The sequence below is a fragment of the Macaca mulatta genome, chromosome 5 (assembly GCF_049350105.2).
Source record: "Macaca mulatta isolate MMU2019108-1 chromosome 5, T2T-MMU8v2.0, whole genome shotgun sequence".
NCBI classification, from domain to species: Eukaryota; Metazoa; Chordata; class Mammalia; order Primates; family Cercopithecidae; genus Macaca; species Macaca mulatta.
In genome coordinates, this window is record NC_133410.1 from 9,565,435 (window position 1) to 9,591,135 (window position 25,701).

The 25,701-nt window shown below is 44.1% G+C and overlaps 1 protein-coding gene across 5 annotated transcripts; it reads right to left on the reverse strand.

The window, feature by feature from the left end:
- Positions 1 to 1,202: 1,202 nt before the first annotated feature.
- Positions 1,203 to 22,586, reverse strand: ZNF518B (zinc finger protein 518B). Of its 5 annotated transcripts, XM_028848130.2 has the most exons (4): positions 22,250 to 22,560; positions 20,408 to 20,512; positions 15,803 to 16,192; positions 1,203 to 7,884 (listed from the first exon to the last, which is right to left on the reverse strand). In XM_028848130.2, exon 4 carries the CDS (start codon positions 7,671 to 7,673, stop codon positions 4,455 to 4,457), a length of 3,219 nt encoding a protein of 1,072 aa, XP_028703963.2. In that variant the 5' UTR covers positions 7,674 to 7,884; positions 15,803 to 16,192; positions 20,408 to 20,512; positions 22,250 to 22,560; the 3' UTR covers positions 1,203 to 4,454.
- Between the last annotated feature and the right edge of the window lie 3,115 nt (positions 22,587 to 25,701).

A 25,701-nucleotide genomic window follows, 5' to 3' on the forward strand; every position in this document is an offset into this window, starting at 1 on the left:
AGCTACTCAGGAGACTGAAGCAGGAGAATCGCTTGAACCCAGGAGGCGGAGGTTGTGGTGAGCCAAGATCCTGCCATTGCACTCCAGCCTGGGCAACAAGAGTGAAACTCCGTCTCAAAAACAAACAACAAAAAAATGTAGTAATTGGAGGTCCTTCAAAATTAAGGTGAGGACACACAAATACGCAACACAGTTCTGCCCCTACTCCCTCGTTGTTAGAAATGTATTAATTTCATGACATGCACATTCAAGTTAAGCTATTTTCTAAATGAAGTAATGTGATAAATGAAGGCTCGTAATATTTGAAATGAAAGGGCACCATGTAAACCTGGTCAATCAGGTGTTATTAATTCTCCTGAGCTTCAGTTTTAATATGTTTTCTATAACAGTGTACATTAGTGACGGCCACTTCCTAGCTTTACACGCTTGAAGTCAATTTCCCCTCATGTTTCCTATTTGACTCACCACACTACAGCTACCCCTGGTACTCTATGCATAATACAGAGCCCCTTCAGTTTCCTGCTGCCTTATTTGACCTTCACTCTCCCCTAAATAACTACTGTCAAAGGTGACAGTTAACGATCCTGTAGGATTCAAAGATGATGACTCATTTTAACTCAGAAAATAAACTGATCAAATTGCTGAACTTAAGCAACTCACCTCCCTTTTTCTCAATCTGCCAATATTTGTCACAAGTCCAATTTTCTTCCTTTCCCTTATGACTCCTTGGGCCCTGGGAGTGAGATGAGGAAATTAAGAGCCTCTTTAAATATCCTCATACTCTTGCAACGCAAACATATGTGGACTTGGGTGCAAGAGATCATTTAGAGAGATGACATCAATAGTGCAAGTACACTCATGTGGTCTAGGGGCTTATCACTGATTGGGAACTCTTCTACCCAAGACATGGAAGGCAGGCTAAAGGCCCACATACATTCTCTGCTGAGGCCACTGTCCACAACAGGAAAATTGCCACTACTGTCCAAACCAGCACCTCTTGTGAATTTGCAAGCAAAACAAAACAAAAACATGACCTGGCCTCATATTAGGGTCTGCAAGGTTAACCATCCCATCATTGCATCTAATTCAAAACCTACCCTGGTAGAATTCAAAACACCTGTTATGTAGAATGATGTCTTGCCTTTGACTCAGAAATGTATAATACAAATAGGCTATGTAATAAACAAGTCACCTGCATAACGTTTGAAATCAAAGGGCAAAGAAAATGTTGCTTTATTTAACAAAATGTATGCCAACTCCAATATCTATATACAAACATGTTTCAAAACCAGAGCAGCAGACACACAAACTGTTAACACAGGAATTACAATAATGCTTCTAACATGTTACACAATGTTTTGTTTCTGCTCATATAGACATTTACAGATTTAAAAATTATTCCAAAGGCCGAGCAGCATCACATCTTCATTTTCTGGGATGGATTATATAACATGTCCTAAAGAAATTGGGATGGAGCTTGAGAGACAATATATGGTGTTCAGTGTAGTTCAACAGACAGCAGGTGGCCCTTAATGATGGCTTACAAGATGTTCCGGACTGGGGATTAAAAAAACTGAATATAATATAGTCTATTAGAGTATACTTTGAGTAAGGTTTTTTGTTGTTGTTTTTTTAACTTTTACTCTATTTGTCTATATCCTAAATATAACAATCTCTCACTTTTGGGTCCCCCAAAGTAAGAAAACCTACTTTAAAAATAAGTTTAAAATGATTTTATTGGTAGTATTAACAAAATGTAGTGATTGGAGGTCCTTCAAAGTTAAGAACACACGCAAATACTCAACACAGGTCTGCCCTTACTCCCTTGTTAGAAATGTTTATTTCATAACATGTACCTACAGGTTAAGCTATTTTCTAAAGCTCTTTATTTAGGGAGGACAGCTACTTTTTGCTTTCCCATTTTTGACTTCCAGAAACCCTTTTAATTCCTTAAAAGGTATTCTAGTTCTGAAAATCCTAAAAAGCTTTGCTACATATTCTACTCACGCAATTAAGCTCTGTCAAAGTATGCAAGTTGTGTTTTTAGCTAATGCCTGAAAAACAGTTGATGCTGCAAAGTGCAAATACTTCATGTTGACAGTTAACACTCTGACCTGATTCAAGGCCAATTCTCAGTCCAGCTTTTCAGGAAAAAGCACTGTGTGGTGAGGAATAGGAGAGAAAAAAAAGTAGGAAAAAAAAAAACCCCAAAAAATCACAGCCTTTTCTTCCTCACTCCTCTCCTCTCCGTATCTCGGGAGCTACTTTTCATGCCACAGGAGTACAATATATAACATGGATAAAACTTCGAATGCTCTCCTTTACGTAGTGAAATGGTACTAAAGATCTACTTCCTAAAAAGCACCAAATAAAAATGCACAGGGACTAAATGCAATAATAAAATGATCCACAGGGGTTTCCACTCACTTGTTCATATAAACCAGACCCCATCATTCCTGTGCTTTCATTTTCTGAAAGTGAGATTAGACCCTTATAAAAATGTACTTCCAAAATAAATTTCTAGAATATAAAAACGTTCTACATTTTTCCAGCCCATGTATTGTTATAAAATAGGAAATCAGAAAACTAGCTACTGCAATTTTCATATGGTAAAAAATATTTTTATGTGTACACACACACATATATAAAAATGCAAGTTTTAAATTTCAATAAAAAATAACTAATTGACTTGATCATGTATTGAATTATACAAAAGAAATGTTGATTACCTGTAATGAGAACAAACTGCAAAGGATTGAAATTCCATCTACTGGAATCTAAGACTTTCCCATGTGAAAAAAAAAAAAAAAAAAGTCTCCAATCGACTACCCAATAAGAAATCATTGGTGTCTTTTTCAGGTGTGACAACCCTTCATTCACTGCACCCCACAAATCGCCTAAGGCAGTTAATAGCCCCTGGAAGGAGGGAAATGCAAGTTGGGGCTGCCTCACGGTTGTGCCATCTGTGGTCTACCTGAAGGTCAGTGCCCAGCTGCACAGGAAAGTGAAGACTAGAATCATGTCTTAAGCTTTTACCAAGCCATCTATCTGCCCAAGAGGCTGTGCTTGTGCAGGGGGCGGGCCTTTTCTAAAGAACACAAATGTGTTGTGTAGACAAGTGACAGTCCTGACATCTGTTGGTAGAGAACGGAGTGGAAGCAGTGTTCCCGGAGTTGCTTCCCTGAGACAGCTGAGCAGCAGGGTAAGCATGAATGTGGTTAAGACAAATTAGAAACAGAGCATTACTATCAATGAAAAATAGGGATCATGTTCCTGTAACTTTAGCAAAAACAGTGGGAGGTCTCCATTTTGTTAATTCCTGCCATTTTCTAGTAATTTCATGAGGGAAAACCTTAAGGGGTCTCAAAGGCACAGAAGGGAAGAAACAGTGGGCAAGGAAGTTGTGCTAGTCCACAGGAGGCCCTGTTCAGAAGAAATGACAAAGGGAGGAGAGTGTCCATGAATCAAAGGGATCAAGAAGCGAGAACAGACAGCATCCACCCACGGTCTCTGGATGAATCCCAAATGAAAACTAAAAGGCATATGAAACCCCTTTCACAACTTTATAAGCCTACCTTGAACTCTGTTTGCAAGTTTTAGCTATGTTATAAGCCTGTTCCCTAGCATTTTAAATTGGTCACTTATGTTTCTGGGAATGGTAAGGGCAAAGAGAAAACAGTTTTAGGTATTTTCCTTTTGTAATCTTTTTTTGTCTTTGCAAAAAGGTACGTTCCCTTCCCATATGTCATAAAGCAATGTATTTTAAAGAAAGCAAAAGCTAAACATTTGAAAATGTTATCTAACACTTGCAGTGAAAGGAGTAAATCCAGGCAAGCAGTTGAAAACATTATTTAAAATGGCCAATAAAAGCAAAACTCTTTGTGCTATACAGAACACTCGGGAGTATTACAAAACCAGGGAGGGAGTAAAAGAATGGCCATTTCTCTATAACCAAATTGAAGCCAGTAAAGTAGAAAATACAATTTCCATTGTGCACCAAATACTCAGAGCACAAGTTAAAGCAAAAACAAAATGGATGTGCACACCAAAACAAAGGTTTTTCTGTAGCATTTATATGAAGAAAATGTGTAAAACATTCTCAATCTGCCCCTCTGAATGGATTATTAAACATCTGTGTGTGTATGTACTTAGAAAATGGGGTGCTAAACAAAGAAAAGTCTCAGATCCCACTGAAAATCTGTTCAGTTTCACAGGCTCTCCAGAAAAATGTGTATGTACCAATTTGTGTGTACAATTTCAGAGCCTTCAAATACATTCTGGGGTCCAATCACATATTTCAGGTTCAGACTCCTGGCTCCCAATATTCCTACAGTTCTGAACAATTAGCAGTCCTCTCATTTCTACAGTCTGTATTTCTTCTACTGAATCTTGGTGGAGGGACTCCAAACCAGAATAAACTAAAAAATAACTTGCTTTAAAGAGTAACTGTTTACTTATTTGCCCTTGGAGGAAAGAACATCCCAATCTCTAGTTGCTTCTATCAAATGCCGTTGGCCATGACTCATCCACTCTTCCTGGTCTTCATACAGCCGCCCACAAAACCAGCACTTAAATACACACTGTGCAGAATCATCAGGCAAGGAATCCACTACCTGGTAGTTGTTTTTATGAACTTTTTTGAGTTTCATTTTCAACATCATTTGCCTTTTAATTTGACTGGCTTCTTCTGCATTCTGGTAGGTCAGGCGTACATGATGCCGTCTGATGCCTAGCTGACACCTAGTCCTCTCTGATAAAACAACTTTGAGGACATTGCCTTTGTATTTATTTATTACCTTCATCACATTGGTCACTTCTGGTGAGTCCACATCAGGGTGGTTTAACACAATGACTGGCTGGTTCCGACGGGGACACTTAATCAACTGATCTGGCTTAGCTGCTATCAGTCGAAGTTGCCTTGCAACCTGAAAAATTGAAGGATCCTTGAGACAGTGGCTGGGTTCAGCCTGAATTTTGTTTTTCTTCTTGGATAAATGTACTTGTTTGGTTTTATTTCTACTTATAGAAAGACTTCTGGAAAGCAGTCTCCCTTGCTTACTTAATTCACTGCTTCCTTGCTGTCCATGCAAGAGGCCAGTTTTTTTATGGATGGTGCTACAGACTGCACTCTCTTTTCTCAGTTTAGGGCGCAGAGGTGTCTCAATATTTTGGGACATATCTATTGGCCCGCTTTCACTTCTTAAAGGCTCTGAGTCTGCCTGTTTCACAGGGCAAAATGGAACTGGTTTTATTAACTGTGTTTCACTGCAAGGTATGCTGACAGGTGCTTCACATGTAGCCTCTATGATGTGGGCATCCTCAGAGGAATTAAGAACCCTCAACACAGCCCCTTTGGGGATTAACACTGGTGTGGCAACATGAGCCTTCCTGGCCACTCTGCTTTTAGTTTTCCTATTACTGCCATCTGCAAAGTGTGGATATATTTGTTGATGAGTAAGCTGTCCATTACCAGTAACACCACCATCATCCGGAGGTTTCTGAGGAGTACCTGTGGGATGGCCAGGGCCAGTGACTGACACGTTGATTTCTTGAATACCTTCAGAGGTAGCTTTTGAAGTTCCCTTTGATGCCTGTCCTACAGAGCGACGATGTGCACTATTTGAAGCCAAAGATGAAGGCTTGCCACAGGACTCAATTAACTGAGCTATTTTTCTGCGCAACAGTTCAATTGACTTTATTTTAGACGTTGAGCTATTCCACTTAATGCCCTCGGGGACATTTTCAGATCCAGAGCTCAGAGAAAATACTGATGAGATGACTGGGCCATCATTAGTGTTGTTAGTCCTTTCAGAATTCTTTAATTCCAAAGGCTTATCCCCAGGCTGTTGAGATCTATCTTCTCCAGTTATGTTTATATGTAAATACTCACTCTTATGTTGAGAGGAAATCTGGCCTACAGTTGAAACTGCCTTGTGTTCCTCTGTCTGGTTATCTTCCTGCTTTCTATTAGAGGAAACCATTTTTACAGGAATACTGATTTTACTTGTAGATTCCAAGTCATTTTCACTTATAGGCAATAAGCCCTTTTGTCCAGAGAAGGAAAAGGTTGCAGGTGATGCAGCAAAAGGGAGTAACTGCTGTGAGTTACTGTGTAAATTTCGTCCATTTTCAGCAAAACAAACAGCAGCTTTATATGGAAAAGGGTTTGATGCAGCTCCAAGACTACGTAAAACACTGTTTTTAAATACAGATGCTAGAGAATGACCTTTTAAGGCAACGGAAGGAAAAGCAGTTCTATGTGGATACAAATTATTTTTTTTCTGAAAATCCTCAATTGTTTCCGAATTAATGAAGGATTTTCCATTGTTGTGCACACTAGAACTTGGCATAATAAAATCGTAAGACCTTACCCATTTCACATTTTTAAGCTGTTTCTGAACTGAAGGTTGGAAACTATCAATGCCTACGAGTTTTCCAACATTCCTGTCAACTGTCAGTGACTTTGTTTTTTCTGCAGAAAGTATTTTTTCTTGTTCATTTGAACTCTTCTCATTCACCATACGTTCAGAATCACCTCCATTACCCCTTCCAGCTTCAAGGCAATTATTTTCTTCCAGCGGAAACAGTTTCAGAACAAGCTGCTGTGTACCATTGACAACCTTCACGTCTATCAACTGGGCTAAACAGTTTGCAGGAACAACTAGTTCTGCTGGTGCAACAACTGTCAATGGCATACCTGGCTGAACAGGTTCTTTAGCAGGGGATAACACTTCTACTTCAACATTTTTGTTCTCAAATAGGTTGACTTCATTTGGCTCGGACAGGGTCATTTTATTTGGAATACAAACTACATCTTTTTGGTATTCCTTTGGTTCAGGTAACAACATGATATTGTGCATTTTGTCTTTATTTGCATGGAGAGAGAAACCTGACAGTTGATCTGACCACTTATTTTGAAATGCAGTCCGTGGACTGGAAGCTTTTAGAAGCTCTGGGTTTTGTTTTGAAGTTCCGGTTCTTTTTGGCTCCAGCTTGGCAACAGCTTTGACTGGCCGTTTCGCACCTGCCCTTTCATGTACTCTCTTTGTGTGTTTGACAATATAATCATTTCTAATAGCACCATAGTCACAATACTCACACTGATAAGGAAATATGCCTGTGTGTTTCACCAAATGCCTCTGAAACTCTCCTTTCGTATACGAAATGTAGCTGCAGTGAGAACAAATGAATTTAATCTCCTCGTGTTGAAGGGTGTGCTTTTTGTACTGCAACGGGTCCTTTGTGGAAAATCGACATTTATCACAATAGTATTTGCCTGGCTTAAAGTTCCTTACCTTAAATTTGTTACTGACAGGACTTGAGAAGTTTTCAGTTTTATTTCCAACATGAGTAGCACTGGGATTATTGCTCACAAAATGAAAATTGGGAGGAGCTGCACCGAGGCTGCACTGGAAGCAGACATATATACCGTCCTTCCCTGTACCCTTCTGCAAATCTTGAAGAGAGATCTTGTGAACACTTTTGCACTTTGCACATGTAGCAGTGGTCATCATGGCAGCCTCTGCCTCTGAGCCTTGATACAAAAGGGTTTGTGCTTCTTGTCTATCTGGGCGAGGTGTTCCATTAGCATCAGGCTGTTTGGGTGACATGGTCAAGGAATTATGTCCACCCTTCAAGTGTGTAGTGTATAGCTGCTGTCCAATATCCTTCATCTTATCTGCATTTCTAAAAACAGCCAACTAAAATTCAGAAAGTTTTCACATGATAAAATCCTTAGGAGATATCCTTCTATACAGTTTGTGATGGGTAGGGGAGCAGCTACTTCTTGGGTGCATACTTAATTATCTTTTTTTATACACTGTCACAGTAGGTGCATGATCCCAAAATATGACTGCTTTCAGCTCTCTGACATTCCAGGTAACACTAAAGGAAAACAAAATTATAAAGCATGATTAATATAAGAGTTTGGCTAAGCTATTAACAAACTTATCTATATTTTAATGACCTTGGACATTTTATGGTAAATCTCAACATACGATTTTAGACACATGTTATAACAAGAACACAACACAGTTGGCAAGTAAGCCTAAATTGAAACCATTTTCAAACTCAGCCCCCTATAAATTACCATTTTAGCCAAATCATCAATGAACACAGGTATACCAGGAGCAAGCACATCACAGCAGCCATTCAGGACAGCCTTTGATCAGTGAAAGTCATTTTCAAGTGTCAGCACATCTTTCATAGGTATAATTTCATATTAGCTTCACAAAAATGTCATACAGGACACTGTCAGTTCAGTTTTTGAACAAGTTAGTTATCAAGTGGTTCACATTTGTTTCAACATTATAGATTACCAGCTTGAATACCAACTCTCTCACTCACACACTTAATTTGCTTTCATGAGTGGTAAGAAGCCCATAATACTGACAATGATAGCAAGCCTGCTGCAACATCTTATTGGGAATCTACTATGTGCTGGGCATTATTCAAAAGTGCTGTAAGGCAGTGAATGAAAGCAAATCAGTCCCTATCCTGGTGATACATACACTGCAGAGGGGGAAACAGATTACATATTTGCCAATTGTGGTAAGATACTTGAGAAAAGAAATACCATAAAGCAAGGCCAACAGGACAAGGAAGGTCACGGTGATGAGGTTGCAGGGCTGGGTGTGGAGGTGAGGACAGTCAGAAAAGGCCTCATGCTAAGTTCATGTCTGAGCAGAGACCTGGGGGCAACCACAGTAAGCAGTGGCTGGTGGAAAAGGGGTGTTTCCAGCAGAGAAAAGGCAAAGATCTGGGGGAAGTGGACCTGCTGCTCGTGAGGAACAGCAAGGGGAATGGGGAACAGAAGACATGTTCCAGGAAAGACAATAACCCAGTATTGTACGGACATGGCAGGGGAGAGGCTGGGGCAGAAAGGAGATCACGGATGGCCTGGCCTGGGACACAAGAGGTGACAAATGTTTTCTAGAGCACGTAAGCACTCCAATATACACAGAGTGACCTTTTTTTTTTTTTTTTTGAGACAGTGTTTTGCTCTTGTTGCCCAGGCTGGAGTGCAATGGTGCAATCTTGGCTCACCGCAACCTCCGCCTGCAAGGTTCAAGCGATTCTCCTGCCTCAGCCTCCCGAGTAGCTGGGATTATAGGCTTGTGCCACTACGCCCAGCTAATTTTGTATTTTTAGTATAGACAGGGTTTCTCCATGCTGGCCAGGCTGGTCTTGAACCCCTGACCTCAGGTGATCCGCCTGCCTCAGCCTCCCAAAGTGCTGGGATTACAGGCACTGGCCAGAGTGACTCCTTTATACAATCTTTTTAAAGACACTTATTTTCCCAGAATATGCCGAACTAGGAGCGTAACAAAATCCGTTCTAGTTTGGAATCTGCTAAAAGCCTTTCTTTCATGACTTAAGATAATCACTTAGATCTTCTGAACCTCAGTTTTTCATCTGGCAACTAGACTTAGGAACAATTATCCAATCCCTCCCAGAGCCACTATGATGATTAGAATGCTAGAATATAAGAACGCTAGAGTGTTTCGAGTCCTTCTCCCAGTGTCAAGAGGCAAGAGGGACTCAGTCAGTGTTTGTTCAATGACAATGATGGGTAGCAACACAGGTAGCTTCCTTCTGGCACAGTGCTAACAGGTCAAGAGCCATATAAAGGTAGTCTGAAAGACCGACGTGGGGGAGTGAAAAAGCCCCTCCATAGGGCTCAAGAGATACAACAGTAATGCACTCAGATCTGGTGTAAAACCTGCCCTTTGGAAAGCACCAAAGTAACATACCATATCTGATGATAAGCTGTATTTTCTTTGGCAGTGTTGTCTTTTCCTACTCTACTTTTGCCAAAGACAGTCACCTTCTTCAAAAGCAGTTTCCAGCATGAAATCAGGCCCTCAATCAGACTTGCCCTATCTTAAGTATGCATACAACACTTAAGACATCAAGCAGATGGAGACCTGCAGGGTTGCAGTGGGGGGTTGGAGAAACATCTATCCCCTCAATGTTGAAACACACATACCTGTGTAAGGGGATCATGATTTTGGACAGGACACATGAATGCCTCAAGCTGGCAAACAATACATGGCCAAAGATAAGGCCTTTCACATTACACTGCATTTCTGGTAGAGACAACACCACTTTCAGGAGTCTTTATGAGAAGCTGGCACACACTTTAATTTCCAAATTTGCAGAGGCTTTAGTGAAGGAAGACGAAGTAACTCCCAGGATTTCTGCTGCTCATCAAGCGACCTCAAGCAGGAACTCACCTGCATCTCTTATTCATCTATTAAAAACAGGCCCATGACTTCTATGCCCAGTCTGACACTGCTGATCCTCAAAATCACATACTTTATCATCTAAAGAATGCTACTATCATCAACATAGTCATGTCAGCATTGGTATCCAGGTAAAACAGAAAAACTGCAGCAGCAGCCAGAACCCAAGAAAACCAAAGCCTAAGGAATGAAGAGGCTTAAGACTGGTGATAAGGGGGATCTGATCCAGCAGTTCTCAACCTGGAAAAGCCTCAGAATCAGAGCAAAAATGGACAATTTCCCAGGCTTCATCTAAAAGTGAGTGAATCTAAGTCTCAGGAGAGAAGGAAGGAAAAGAGATTTTTGTGGCTTGTAAAGGCACCCTAGGTAATCCTGATGAAAAGCCAGCATTCCAAATTACTGGTTGAAGCTTCTGAGAATATTTAAATCCTTAAAACATCTTCTGCAACTGACCATGCAGCTGATAGTTTAATATTGCCATAAACAAAAAACCATTTCCCTCTACAGGCAGCCAATTTTATTTTCACATAGTTCTCATTACCAACAATTTACCCTTAAATGAAAGAGAAATCAGCTTTCCTATAAATTTCCTTGTTCTGCCTTGACTCTGAAGCAACAAAAATAAACTTAATTCCTCTTGACCAACCAGTTACCAATCTGCACATCTCTCATCCTCACTTCTCAATTCTGTTCAAAAGATTTGCATACAAGTTGGTATCTACGTTTATGCTTTGACCTACCAGTCTCATAATACTAGTGTGAGTGTGAGAAAGAAACCTGCCTGCCACAATTTGCTTACCAACTATTTCAACATAACACCCTCTATATTAGCCCTAAGAAATTCTCAACTAAGTCATGTGACAAGATTCCTCTATTTGAACAATTATCCAAACCAGGATTCCACTGGCTCATTTTCAGTGTTTCAGCCTCTTGCTCAGCCCCCAGGAGTCTTCAAAAATCACAGAAGGCACTTTGCCATTTTTCTCTCTACGTCCCTTCAAAAGTTGGGGGTGGGGAGGTATCACTGATTCTAAAACTGAATACTTGAAAATCTGAGACAGACTGGGCAGTAAGATCATGTCCATCAGCAAGGAATGGAGAGCATCCCAGCCAAGGAAAGTCCCCAGAGAATACACCAAGCCAACCAGAATGCATGAGGAAGGCAGAGTCCTCTTGGAGAGGCCTCTGCAAAATTTTCTCAGCAGTTATTTTGAATTAAGAATCCATAGGAGCAAGTGCCAATATGAAGCATGCAGCCACGATTATTAGCAAATGCAGTGCGATGGGGAAGGCAGGACATCTGGGCCGTAACTGGAATATGTCACCTGTTTGAAAGTATCTTCTTGGCTTCTAAACTATGCTCAAAAGAATGCAATGTTACTACATTGCCACATCCCTCTGTGCAAGTGAAAAAGATGTGAGATTTCTTCGTAACAAGTAGATGGGAGTTCTCTTTCGCCTTTGTAACCTGTGTGTCTAGTGACAGGGGAATATGCGTCTAAGATGTAATACTCTAAGACAAAGATAAATGGACAGAGCCGCATGAAGAATGAAGATGGCTCCGATGTTGGTATTTATACAGGGACGCTCCTGAGGGACAGCAAGCCTATCTATATAAAAGGCTCTCAGCCCATCCCTTCCACACAACGTACTCCATGGTTCACATCCAAGTACACACACCTGTGAAGCTGAGTCATCTTGGCAAGTTATGGCCCTGGGGGTGGATGACCAACGAGTACAAAAGACCCTGGAGACAAAGCTGTGCATGGGTATGCTGGAACTGAAAGGGTACTCAATAAATCACTATTATAAACAGCAGGGTCAGTGTTTGCCTACCCTGAAAACTCTCAACATCTGTTAAAAAGCCTCTGCATTTGACATCTTAAGACTTTCAGATGGCTTAGGAAAGCACTCAAAAACAGAAAATAGTATCATTAATTTTATGGCACAATAAATAAGATGCCCATTTATTTATTTGCCTGTTTTCAAAAAATTATTTAGCAACATACAGTGAGTTTTCTAATGTAGAATGATATACAGCATGAGCCAAAGATGACTGCCACGCACCAAAGGCGAGTGGCACAGTGTGTCACAGATGTGCTCTCTGGACTGAGTCTTATCTTTCTTCAAAGGAAAGACCTGAAAATAGCCCTGAATGCATTCACTGTTGGTGGGTTTTCTTTTGATTTTGAGCTCACTTGCCCTGTTTTCTTAAAAACTTCTTATGGAGACATAAAAACAAAGTATCGAGTTTGGAAGAATCCAGATCAGTAACATTGTGGACTATAAAAAAACATAAAAGACTGTGTAAGTTCCTATTAAAAATGAAGTATTTGACTTCTAAATATTGGAAACATCTAATGCTCAATAGAATTAGAAGAGAAATAAGTTGTAACACAGTGTTTAAAGCTAGAGATTCAGGAATCAGATTATAAGGTTTAAAATCCCAGCTCTATCACTTTCTAGATATATGACCTGGGTATGCAAACTGTTTTGATTCCTCACCTGTAAAATGAGACAGAAACAGTACATACCTACCCCACAGAGCTACTGGGAGGATTAAATTACTGACATATCATAAGCTGTTAAAAATATTATTTTCCATTTTTAATTTAAAAAAATACCAATCACATAGTCAGAGGGGCTAAAATACAATTTTCTTAGCTGCCTAATTAACTGCTCTACTCAGAACATGCCCTGAATCTCACTTTATATTTTAATCTTATTTGTCTGGTTATACAGCCCAAAAGATAATTTACCTCTGTGGCAAAACCAGCCACCTAGCTTCAGTGCAAAGGGGCTAACAGCCATTTATAATCACCATAGAAAAGATGCTCCAACTACAAGAGTACTCACTACAATATAGGTTTATATATAAACTAGTTACTAAACTACCTTTTCCTCACCCACTTCTCTCAAAGTTCAGCCAAACTGTGAAATATCCCTGTAGCAAATGAATGTGTTTCTGTGATAAGTGTTAATGTGAAAAGGTGGCCAGTTATATCGCATACATGCTACATGGACCACCACATACATTTCTGTTCATGAGATGCCCAGCAAGCTCAGTGTTAGCTGACTGTGCCTGCATCGTTTTCGGATGGAGAAGCAGACTTAAGCAGCTCTTTTCAGGAATTCTGACCCCAGAGTCCTCCTTTGAATGTAGCCTCTACCATACTCATTGCTGGGGCAGGGTATAGCTGCTGTACCTATGAAGATCACAATGGAATGGGTGGAAAGGTTTACGGTTCCATCTCTGATCCTGTCCCTTATTTGCAGGGTCCTTCGGCAAATAATTTTTCTCTGTGCATTGACAAGCAAGGAATAATGCTTTACCATCAGCAAACTTAAAGGGCGATCAGGAGATGCAAACTAGATATGTATGCAAAGCATTAAGCCCAATGGCATAACCACTTACAAATTGTATCTATATTCCTTCTGTCTCTTTCACCATAGCAAAGGCTTGTCTAGCTTTCCCAGTAACCAAAATTTTAAAACAATTCTACCCCAAAGTGCCCAGTAAACACTTAAAATTAATCAGGAAAAAAAAATTTCAAAATTAGACATCAACTGCCAACATTTCCCCAGTAGGATGATATTGAGGAAGAAACTGTTGCCTCAGAAAGAGCTTTTTCAGACCACTAATATGAATCAGAAGCGAAGTGCTGAGTGAACAGATTTAAAAGGGGGAAAAAATCCATTAAGTGTCATAACCTTTTTGTCAAACTACCTTGCAATGAGATGACTGAATTGCAAATTGATTGCCATCTTGATGATGAAAAATACTTCCAAATGCTGCTGACAAATGTACCATCCTTGGGATCCTAGATTTCCATCTGAAACCAAGTGTACTGCTTGGGCAGCAGAATGGACCAAGAAGGCTGCAGGAGACAGCCCGATTCCTCTGCTTTCCAGGTGAAAGCAGCTGAGTGTAACACAGTAGAGAATAACGACCTTGGGACATCAAGAACAAGGTTCAAAACCTAGGTGTCTGGTTTACTAGCACATGATTTCAAACTTGTTAACCTATCTGAGCCTGAATGTTCTCACTCATAAACTGAGAATATTTCTCATTTATACAGTTGATGTGAGGATAAATGAGAAAAGGGTGTATGCAAGTGGGAGGTAACTTTATGCTTGGCAAAGAGTAGATGTTTCGTTAAGAAATCAGTCAGTATATTTTTTTAAGATGCCCTCACAGGTAGAAGAATTCAATAATGTCCAGAGAAGCAGATACTGCTTAGCTTAACAAATGAATCTGATGAGGCAAAAGTCTATATCAACATGAGTTCATTAGTCGGCAGGAAGTGAGGGTCTTCTCCCCACCCTGTCTACACGGAATATTCTAGAGATTGACTTGACACTGCTGTGCACATCAACTAAGTCTATATCAGAAAACAAAGGAAATGATACTATAGGCTTTTTCTTAACATTTTAAGAAAAAAATCTTTCTAAAAAAGAATACAGCCAGTATTAGAGTGCGTAATGTTTAAAACTTCAACTTTGTATGTGAAAAAAAAATGTGAAAGAGCAAATGTGCTCTTGTAAGCATTAAAAATACATATGGTAAAAATAAGGTAGTATTACAAGGAATATTACAAAATTTTATGTCATGAAGCACACCAAATGACTCCAGGTCTCTAAAGGTGCTAAAAATGAGACGTGTTTATTTCAAAAAAGAAATCAAAAAGGGATTTCCTTTTTGCCTTAAAAATGTGCAGAAAAAAATGGATTCAGAGTTTAATAAAACAGTATAATCAAGCACAGAAAAAAATATCTTCCATTAAACCAGTAGTTCTTAACCCTCACTGCATTAGGGCAATTGGCCTGTCATGTGCCCGGGATATTAAACTTATTTTTTTAGAGGAGGTCCCTGGGACAACTGATCACCCCACTGCACACCAGAATTACTTGGAAGCTTCAAAAATGATGTCCCCCACCACCCCCAAGACTCCACTGTAATTGGGGAAGAGGTGGGGATACTGGGATTTTTAAAAGCTTCCCAGGTAATTCTCACATGCAGCTATGCAGCCAAGGCTGCAAACCACCTGGCATTACAGGTGCACGTGCACTTGGGAATGGCAAGAATAATATCGACATCCTTGTACAAGATTTTATATTCTTGTGGGTGCCTGGAGGTGGGGTGAGGCCACCACCCCGGGGCTGTAATGGGACAAGCAGACTCAGGGTTCCACCCTTGCGTAGCCCTGTGACCTTGGAAACACCAATGATGCTCTCTGTAAAGTGTATAATGAGGTATCTACTTTGCAGATTCTTAGAAATTTGGATGTTCCTGGCACAGTGCCTGGCATAGTGTGAGTACAATGAGCACTGCCCAGGACTGTTTTATCCCCACACCTGCTGTGGGCTGCCGTTTTTAAGGAGTCTAACAGAAGATGGAGAGAAGTAAATGGGTATGATAAGTAGAGTAGTGAATGTTCTATCAATGATCTGATTAGAGTACTCTCCCAGTGGCTGGCTGCTTGTCAATCCCGGAGCACCCTGGCCCTTGGCCCAAGTCAGATGGAAAGACTGCCTGCATAAGCAGGTTCCTATGTTACCTCGAAACTTCTCAAAGCCAGCCTTCAATTATCTGCTTCTTCCCTGATAACACGTCTGCTGAAGTTATATGGCTTTTTGAAGATCAGAGTTGGTGAACAGCAGCAAGTGTGTCCAGTCTTACATTCTTTGTTTTCTGCTACCCTGCTGTGTGAAGCTGTGAAATGAAGCCATAGACAGTATCTGCTGCCACTTCAGCACTGTTCTTACTTCCTGCCTGGAGCCTTGGAGTTGCAGATACAAGTAAAAAATGTGGCAAGTCCCATGGGCTCTTCCTTCTCTTTCAGGCCTTCTCTTCTCAGGCGTGGAGTGCCATGAGTTTCACAACCTCAGGCCCTGGTGTAGGCTTCTACATCAGAACCCTGGGGGTCAGCAAGGCTGCACAAAGAGGCCTGCAACAGAAGCCAAACACTTGGGTTTAAGTCCTGGACAGGCATAGCCTTGGTTTCTCAGAGAGTGCTGAAGATAAGGGGAATGAGCCCCAGAAGTGGTTCTCAAGCAGGGGTGTATGGCAAAGTCACCCACGGAACTTAAAAAGGATTCCCAGGACTCACATGCAACCTAGCAAATCAGGTTACCATTTCCTGGGGTGGGGCTCAGGCATATGGTTGAAAATTCTCCCTAGTTGATTTTGATGCCTCCCCACCCTCACCCCATGATGACAATGTTTAGACTGGCTGATCTGTAGCTGCTTTCACTCCAAGGATGAATCCTGGAAATTGCAGTTAGCTGGGTTTGCATAACAAAGAAAAAGGAGTAGACAACAGGCGGTTTGAGAACAATCAAAATTGGGAAAACCCTCCCTGGTAAGGATCTTGTTTATCATCATCAATAGCAAAGGGTTTGGCCAAGGCAGGCACTCAGTAAGGTTCGTATTGGTTGAAAGAATGAGTGAACTAATGAAAGAGCAGCCTTCACAGAGACAAAAATAAAATGTTCTTTGTTCTTCCTTTTGCACAAAAACTGGCCCCGATCCCCTTACTTAAAGGCAAATAAATCTCTAGAGATCTCAATGGATTTTTTAAAATTGCCATTTTGCATTTTTAAAATCTTCAGATTGGGCATAGTACATCAGAAAGGAGTTCCAATAAACAAAGTAATGCCATCCTTTGTCTGCTCTTTTCAAATTGCATTTGCAATGAATGTTATCAGCATAACAAAACTGTCTACATACAAAAGTGTTATTTTTCAAGGCTAAATGTGATCCAAGATGAAAGTAATTTTTAAGAATTGCATCCTAGGTTAAAGATATCAGTATTACACAATTTTAAAAAAGAACTATTTGTATCCTACTCAAAGAGACAACAGTATATAACATTGGTTTCTAAAACAATATTTCCTGAACCCTTGGATGTGTACTGACATCACAGGCTGGGCTGAACTCTGCTCTATGTGACTCGAGAGAGAGAAAGAGATGCATTACCATCTTCAGTCTCTGCTCTACTGTAGAAGAGTACTGCAAGCTTCTGGAGACCCAGTTTGCCTTAACTCTTGGTGATTTCAAGTCTAAACTTAGGATGGTTTAAGGATTCTAACACAACATTAGATTTTAGCTACGTAGATATCTACTTTTAAATAGGACATAATGTTCAGTAGTTCATTTTTTTTTAATGTTACGTTGACAAATCGTTCATTATTCCAATTTTTAAAGTCAGAGGTATTTTAACGGGATACATTAGACAACTTACAAAGACTTAAGTGTTTTCTCCCGTTCGCTCTTTTGGCTTTTCCTTTCTGGTTGAGAAACTTTCATTCTTTTGAACCCTGAAATTTCTTGGCTTTATAGAGCCCCAAACCCCAAAGACACCAAGATAAGACGGGCACGCCGGGATGGGGAGGTCCCACAATGACATCAGCATTTGGAACAATTCAAACCTTCACTGTATCTTCTCACTCAACCTCCTAAGTCCTCACCCCCCCGGCAAAAGATGCGCAGAATCTCGATGGACGAGCCCACCCCTGAGACCCTCTCAAGGAAAGACAATGCCAGGCTGGTGTTGGAGTTTATTGTCGGCACGCTCCCCCGATGGCAAGCAGCATCCGAGGCGAGCGCGCCTAAGCCTGGGCGCTCAGAGGACGAGGCCAGGTGCAGCGGGCTCATCGTCGTCTCCCAGAAGGGCCCGCTCGCCGCGAGGGAAGGCCGGGATTCTTCCAACCGAAGAAAACCAAAACCGTCAATGCTCAGCTCGGAGGCCCGCAGGAGGCTTTAAAAATGGCCTCCTGACGACACTTCCTGCTTGGCGCGGACGGTAGGAGCCCTCGGAGGAGGCATCCTTCATAACGCTGGGGGCGGGGAGCGCAGGCTGGGCCAGCGGCACCACACCAACTGCCCCGCGGGATGCCGCCACCCCGCCCCGGTCGCCCTAGTGCGTCGGGTGAGTCCGCGGGGTCGAGGCGCACAAAGGCGAGCTGGGGGCGCCGGGCCGGACCCCGACCCCAGGCCGGGCCCGCGTCCCTGCTCAACACGCGCCAAGCCGCGGCCCGGGCCCCCACCCCAGCCAGTGCCCCACGCCCACCAGCCAGAGCCCGCGTTTGGCCTTCCCGGTGCGGCTCGCCACGACGCCAGCTCGCAGCGTGGGCACGCGGGGCCGTGGCCGCGCGACCCGCCCCGGCCCGGCCCCGTCAGGCCCCCGCCCCGCGCGGCCCCACGACCCGGCCGCAGCCGGCGCTTCGGTCACGTACACGCGGATCCAGGGGCCCTTGCCCTCCCGCTCAGCTACTTACCCAGCAGGCCGGATTCGGGTGCCAGGTCCCGGCAAAGGGGCGTCTACACCGCCGGCCGCAGACCTCCGGCGCCGCGCCCGCTGTAGGTCCCTACCCGGGGGGCGGAGCCCGCGCAAGCCCCGCGCGTGCGCAGTGTGAAGCGGCGGCCCGGCTCCAGCGAGGCCGGCGCCTGAGGTCTCTAAGGCTGCGCCCGCCCCCGCCGGGCTTCTAAGCTGTCCAGAGCGGGAAGCCTCAGACCCGGCTCAGCCCCACTTCTGGGCTTACAGCTTGACCCAACACGTTCGCAGGGTAGCGAGCGAGGTCCACACTTAGCCATGCTGCAGGCTCAGAGCCTCCTCTGCAAAAGAAGGATTCGGCTTCGGTCCTGGCCCAGTCCGCCATCCCGGGGCGCCTGCCTGGTACCGGGTCCCGCCGGGGGCGGCCTTGGCGCCTGCCCCCAGGGAACCTGCAGCCTTGCAGCGGGTGAGTGAAAGCGAGAGAAAAGGAGCTCAGGTCCTCAGCCTCCAAACTCATCCTTCTTGGAGAGCTTCAGTGAAAGAGATGGCCTTGAAGTCCTGGGTACAAATCCTGACTCTCCCGACTCCTTTACGTCTTAGCTACTGGACCATGGAGAGAAAGTCCCCTGACCTGTCTCAGTGTCTTCATTTCTGAAGATGAGGAAGGTCGGATGTGAGGCGCAAAGCCTCCTCTAGCAGTTGGGCGTTGTGAGGGTCAGAGGGGACAATGACTGGGAGTTTGGAGACGGTGTGAGCTCATTTAATGCCAGAGTTTCTTTCCTGCCTCGTGGACTTAAGTGCTATTTTGGGCAAACCAAATGCCCTCTAGATACACCTGCATCTACGATCTGGAAGGAAGACATATTTAGAATAGAGCCGCTAAGAGGAAAGAGGACCATATTGCCAGGTCCCGCATAATCAGTGACTCCCCACAAAGTGAAACTGCTCTCCAGCAGGGGCTGGTTGAGGCACGGGAGCAGCGTCACTGGGAAGTACAGTTTCTTCGGGATGAACAGCTAAAGTTTATTTCAAAGCTCTGGAAGCGGGCGGGGGGGGGCGGGCAAGGCTGGTTTTCATCACCTTCCTGTTGGCGGCCAGAGGTCGGCGTGCACGGACAGCAGCCAGTATGCTGCACAGAGGAGATGTGGGGCTGGGCAGTAGTACCCCATGGAGAAGCAGAGTTGAGGAAGACAGGCTCAGCCACAAGTCCAGCCGCTGGCCAAAACCTTCGCCACTGAAATATCAGGAGCCGAGCAGAAGAAATAGCAGCCCAGAGAGCAAATCCTTCTTCCTGCCTTAGGCTGCGGTGCTCCTAACCCCGGTCCTGATCAGGGAGCTGCTAGGCTCCTGGTTTTCTATCTCCTAGGGCTCAGAGAAGCTAAGGGACCTCTTCTCAGAAAAACACATTTATGTGCAGATAGCTCCTATCAGAGGCAATATGCCAGAGAGTTCAAAGTATTCCTCAAGAGTAGGGTCAAGTTGGGAAGGGCATTGGGAATCCAAACTAGCAGCCACTGCCTGAAAATCTCTAGTGGCAAAAAGAGCCACATCAGGAAAAACTATTAATTCTAAGTACTGGAGAATTTGAGGTCTAAACATTAGAGAAAATGTTCCTAAACTGTAGCCCAAATTGTTGCCTCTCCTTATAACTTCTACTCATGGCATCACAGTTCTGCCCTCTTAAGTCACACAGAATTGATGCAAGGTACCTACGGGTCTCCTGGGAGTTTCTCTCAAGTTAGAACTGGTTATGAATCCCCGTTCGGGCACACAGAAGTTATGAGCCTGTCCGAACCTCAGTTTCTCATGTAAAATTCAGTGTACAATAGGTCCTTCCTCCCAAGGGGGTTGTCAACATTAAACAAGAGAAAGCAAGTCAGGACTTACCACAGTCCCTGGCAGATAGAAGTGAGTGTTAACTTACTCTTCAGTAGCCCAGATTCAGGGAGATGAAATGCTTTGTGGAGAGTCTGGAAATGGGATGTTTACAGCCTGAAAAAGGGTCAAGGAAAGACAGAAACTACTTCAGCAGAAACCTTTAAGGTTGATGTCCCCAAAAGTCTTCTGATGCTTGCAAATGTGAATCGTCACACATTCCCTACACTTATGTCTGCCCTTCATTGTCTTCTTCCCCACCCCCAGCTTAGTTTGCCTAAATTCCATGGATCACTTCTGTCACGAGTTGAATTGTTTCCCAGAAAAATACGTTGAAGCGCTAATATCCCCCACCCCCAACTTACAGATGTGACCTTATTTGGAAACAGGGTCTTTACAGATGTAAGACAAGGTCATTAGGGTGAGCCCTTATCCAATGTGAATGGTGTCCTTATAAGAAGAGACACAGAGAGGAAAATGCCATGGGAAGACACGGAGACACACAGGGAGAAGAAGCCATGGACAGAGGCAGAGATTGGAGTATACAGCCACAAGCCAATGGTTGTCGGAAGATGGAAGAGGCAGGAAGGCCTCCTCTAGAGGATTCAGAGGGAGCAAGGCCCTGCGGACATCTTGATTTCAGACTTCTAAGCTGACAGAACTGTAAGACAATACATGTTTGTTTGGTACAGCCACCCTAAGAAACCAATGCACCCTCCTAGTTATGACTACCTAATGTCGGAGAGAAGAGGGAAGACGTGAACCAGTCACTGAGTATAAGATTTGGGAGCCAACATTCATTCATTCACTCATTCATTAAACAAAACATGTATTTGGCCAGGCGCGGTAGCTCATGCCTGTAATCCCAGCACTTTGGGAGGCCAAGGCGGGTGGATCACCTGAGATCAGGAGTTCAAGACCAGCCTGGCCAACAAGGTGAAACCCCGCCTCTACTAAAAATACAAAAATTAACTGAGCGTGGTGGCAGGTGCCTATAATCCCAGCTACTCGGGAGGCTGTGGCAGGAGAATTGCTTGAACCCAGGAGATGGAGGTTGTAGTAAGCCAAGAACGAGCCACTGCATTCCAGCCTGGGCAACAGAGCAAGACTCTGTATCCAAAACAAAACAAAAACTATGTATTGAATGCTCTTTCAGTGCAGGCACAGGCTAGTGCTCAGGCTAGAGGAATGAGGAACAGGGTAAGGCTCAGCCCTCAGGGAACATGCATTTCCGGACCGCAAGCCTTACAGATGAAATGACCAGGACTTGGGAGATGAGCTGTAAGCCATGAGTAGGAAAGCTGCCACAAGAAGACAGAGAATGGGGGAGAGGGGAGCATGTACAAAGGCCCTGAGGTGGGTGCTTTTGAGGAAGAAAAGGAAAGGCAGTGTGGATTTAGATAATTCTAGGCGCCTACAAAGCGTGATCTTAGAGAGCCCTTCATCGAATTCTGCCAGTGGGGAGCTTGGGGCTCAGAGGAAGGCCTCCGCGAGCTTTCCATGATCATCCTTTCTCTTGCTCTGAACTTCCCTCATGCTTCATTACCCAGTTTTATATTCTCTCTGGCCTCTAGCACTCCCGAATATTATATGACTTGACAAAAACAGCACTGTCCGTTGGAAACGAGCCAGGTCTCTAACACCCAGGTCGGAGCACAGACACGTCAATCTCAGACCCTTCAAGGCTTTATGAATGGACAGGAGATCCCAGAAAGTCGCTTTTTCTTTCTTTTAAAACATTTCAGAAGTTTCTAGTAACTTCCTTGAGCTACTAGAAAGGAGGTTTGCACATCTGTAAAGGAAGGATAAAGGCCCCCCAAGCTCCGATAAGACAGCCCCGGTTCTCAAGCTTACCTCGCCTCACAGTCCTGGGGTGCAGGAGGTTGAAGATGTAGAGTCCGAATCCCTAACTCATTTGCCATCCTTCCAGCTGTGTGGCCTTGGCCAAGTTACTGCCAGTCTCTGAGATGTCTTCTCAACTGCAAAACAGGAGTAACTGGAGCAACCTTTCGTGGAGGAGGGTGTCAGGCGCTAGGGCGTGGCTAAGGCGGGGACCACGTCCCAGCCACCCTTTCCCGCCCTGCGGCACAGGCCCCATCCTTCAGCTATCCCCGCCGCGCACACTCAGCTCGGCCTCCGCGGCTGCCGCGGAAGCGCGCAGTGAGGCTGGAGGGGCCACGAGCGGCGCGCTGGGCATGCGCGCCCGTTAGAGCCTCGAGAGGCGCCGGGCCGCGCTGCGCTGCGCTGCAGTACCGCCCGCGGCCTGCAGCGTCGCTGCGCGCCCGGCTGGCTCAGCTCCCGGTGTAGAGCTCTACCCCGGCGCCGGCAGGCGGTGCAGCCCGGCGCTCACCTGGGCACCCTGGCTCCAGTCCGCCCTGTGCTTCCGAGAATCGGGAATGTAATGTTTTGTTTTTACATTCCAATTTGCTCCCTCCCCAGGCTGGCGTGGAATCCGAGGGTTCCTGATGACTGCAGCTCCTCGCCCCTCCCACTGTGTTCCCGCCGCTTCTGGGCTGAAAGCGCCACCAGGACCGTGGCGCGTGGGCTTTGTTCGTCATTAAATCCTTGGGACATAGCAGGAGCATGGTGCCTGGCACAGAACAGGCTTGGCTCCCATGGCCCATCCAGGTGGAGCCGTCAGCGTCCCTTGCCTAGACCAGAGCTCTGGAAAGCGGAGAGGGGGACAGGGGCCGGTCCCCAGATCGGTTCCGGAGGACATAGATCAGAACTGGAGAGGGCGCATTTAGAAACTAACTGCAACCTGACACAACTGCAGCGTCGTAGCTCCGGGTCAGCAACAGGAATTCGGGTTGGGTGGAGTCGAACTCAGGGAGTGGTCACTTGTGCGCAGAACTGCGCAGACTCGAGTATGTTTGGAAAGGATAGGCCTGGGGGCAAGACTTAGTCCTTCACCACAGGTAGATCTAGGCGGCCGCGAGGTTCTCCTGGCTCATTTGTCTGCATCCATTGGCCTCCCACCCACACTGCAACATCCAGAGTGGTCCTTACACAAGCAAACTGAATTAAGTCATTCCCCTTCTCCAGAGTCCTTGCAGCCTCCAGTCCTACAGGATGCGCCCCTTGCTGTCTTATACCCTCTCCTCATGGTCTTGCAAAACTGACTCCACTCTGCACCGCTGATGCATCAGGGCTTCTCCCAGGAAAGACCTTTGCACGAATTATGCCTGCCTGGGATATCTCTTTCTCCTCTCAACTCAAAAATCAGCTTCTCAGAGACCTTTCTCACCATTTCAGTACTCCTCATTCTGTCACATCCCTGTTTTATGTTCTTCATAATGAACTGAAACTGTTTGTTGTATGTTTTCTTGGGTCTTTTCATTTTCCTCCCCTTGGATGTAAGCTACTGTCTGTCTTGTTCACTCTTAGATTTCCAGCGCCTAAGACAGAGGCCTGACAGTTATAGGCACCCATTATGGTTGAGTTCCCATTTATTAACTCAAGCAAAAACTGTGGTTTGAGTCACCAAAGCATGAAACCCCACTTGGAATCTCAGGGTTTGGATATTAGCACTTACCTATTCATCCACTCCTTCATCTCTAAATTTTCTTGTCAGAGAAAATCATGGAAATAATGATAGTATCTGCCTCAAGAGGTTTCCATGAGGATGAGATGAGTTACTTTTTGTAGAAGACTCTCATGTTGAGAGACATTTATGATTGCATCAGTTAGGATGGGCTGGGTTACACTACAGTAATAAAAAATCTCCCAAATCTCAGTAGCTTAGAAAGACAAAGGTTTCTTTTCACTTACACTAGATCTCCATCAGGGATTGCTTGAGTACTCCTTGGTATCTTTAGTCCAGAAACCACACTTACCAAGCAGATACCAACTGATGTGTGGTCAGTTGTCAAGGCAGAGGGAAGAAGAGGTTGGCTTAACAGAGCACTGATTCTTAAGACTTTCAACCAGACATGCAAATGACTTCCACTCTCATTTAACTAGCCAAAGCAAGCCACATGCCCCCTCATAACTGCAAAGAACAGAGGAGTGCCATCCTACCATGTGCCTTGGAGAACTGGACATATTTTCTAGATGGTAACAGCTATTGTTACTATTCATTTTAGAAGTCTTCCAGTATACTGTGATGTCCACAAACATCATGAACGACAAAACTCAGGGAAGGCTGAGCTTATGTGGATATTCAGCATGGATTTTTTTTTTCCTGTTCTTGGACAGAGCCCAGCATTCTTGCTTTATATCGAAGGAGTGTGTTAGGGATAGGTCTCTTGGGGTTCTCTTGTTCTCTCTTCACAAAATCTGGATGGCACTAGATAGTACTAGATGCTAAGGTCCATTGGAAGTAAAATAGTCTGTTTCACTTTCCTTTTGTATACTGAGATTCTATTTCAATGGCTGGCACAATAATTACTGAATCAATGACTATTTGGCAAGTATACCTTTTTTTTTTTTTTTTTGAGATGGAGTTTTGTACTGTTGCCCAGACTGGAGTGCAGTAATGTGATCTCGGCTCATTGCAACCTCCGCCTCCCAGGTTCAAGTGATTCTCCTGCCTCAGTCTCCCGAGTAGCTGGGATTACAGGCACCCCACCACCACCACCACCACCACACACAGCTAATTGTTCTGTATTTTTAGTAGAGACGGGGTTTCACCATGTTGGCCAGGCTGGTCTCGAACTCCTGACCTCGTGATCCGCCCACCTTGGCCTCCCAAAGTGCTGGGATTACAGGCATGAGCCACCACACCCAGCCGAAAGTATGTCTTATCTTACTAGTAAGGGGATGACAGCCCTGAAAATTTACCTTTCCAGTTTATCCAGGAACCCTGTAAAGAAATATGTAGATGATTCATTTATTTAGCAAATAAGCATGTTGAGAATGTTGTTACATCAACAACTGCCACTAGAATTTCTCTTGGGGAGAAACCATCTTTATTAAGGAAAATAAAGTTCGAGAGCTTGCCTTGGCGACCTCACTTCCCAGAAGTAAAGCAGAGAGTTTACTCCTTATTCAGAACAGCATGAGGAGAACAGCATAGCTCCCAGGAATTTTTCTTTTCTTTTCTTCAACTTTCATTTTAAGTTCTGGGGTACATGTGCAGGATGTGCAGGTTTGTTACATAGGTAAACATGTACCATGGTGGTTTGCTGCACAGATCATCCCATCACCTAGATATTAAGTCCAGCATCCATTAACTATTCTTCTTGATGCTCTCCCTCCCCACACTGACAGGCCCCAGTGTTTATTGGTCCCCACCATGTGTCCATGTGTTCCCATTATTCAGCTCCCACTTACAAGTGAGAATATGCGGTGTTTTGTTTTCGTTC

Coding starts and splice junctions, on each gene's coding strand:
- ZNF518B (XM_015137998.3), bottom strand. CDS start 7,673: ATGAAGGATATTGGACAGCAGCTATACACTACACACTTGAAGGGTGGA.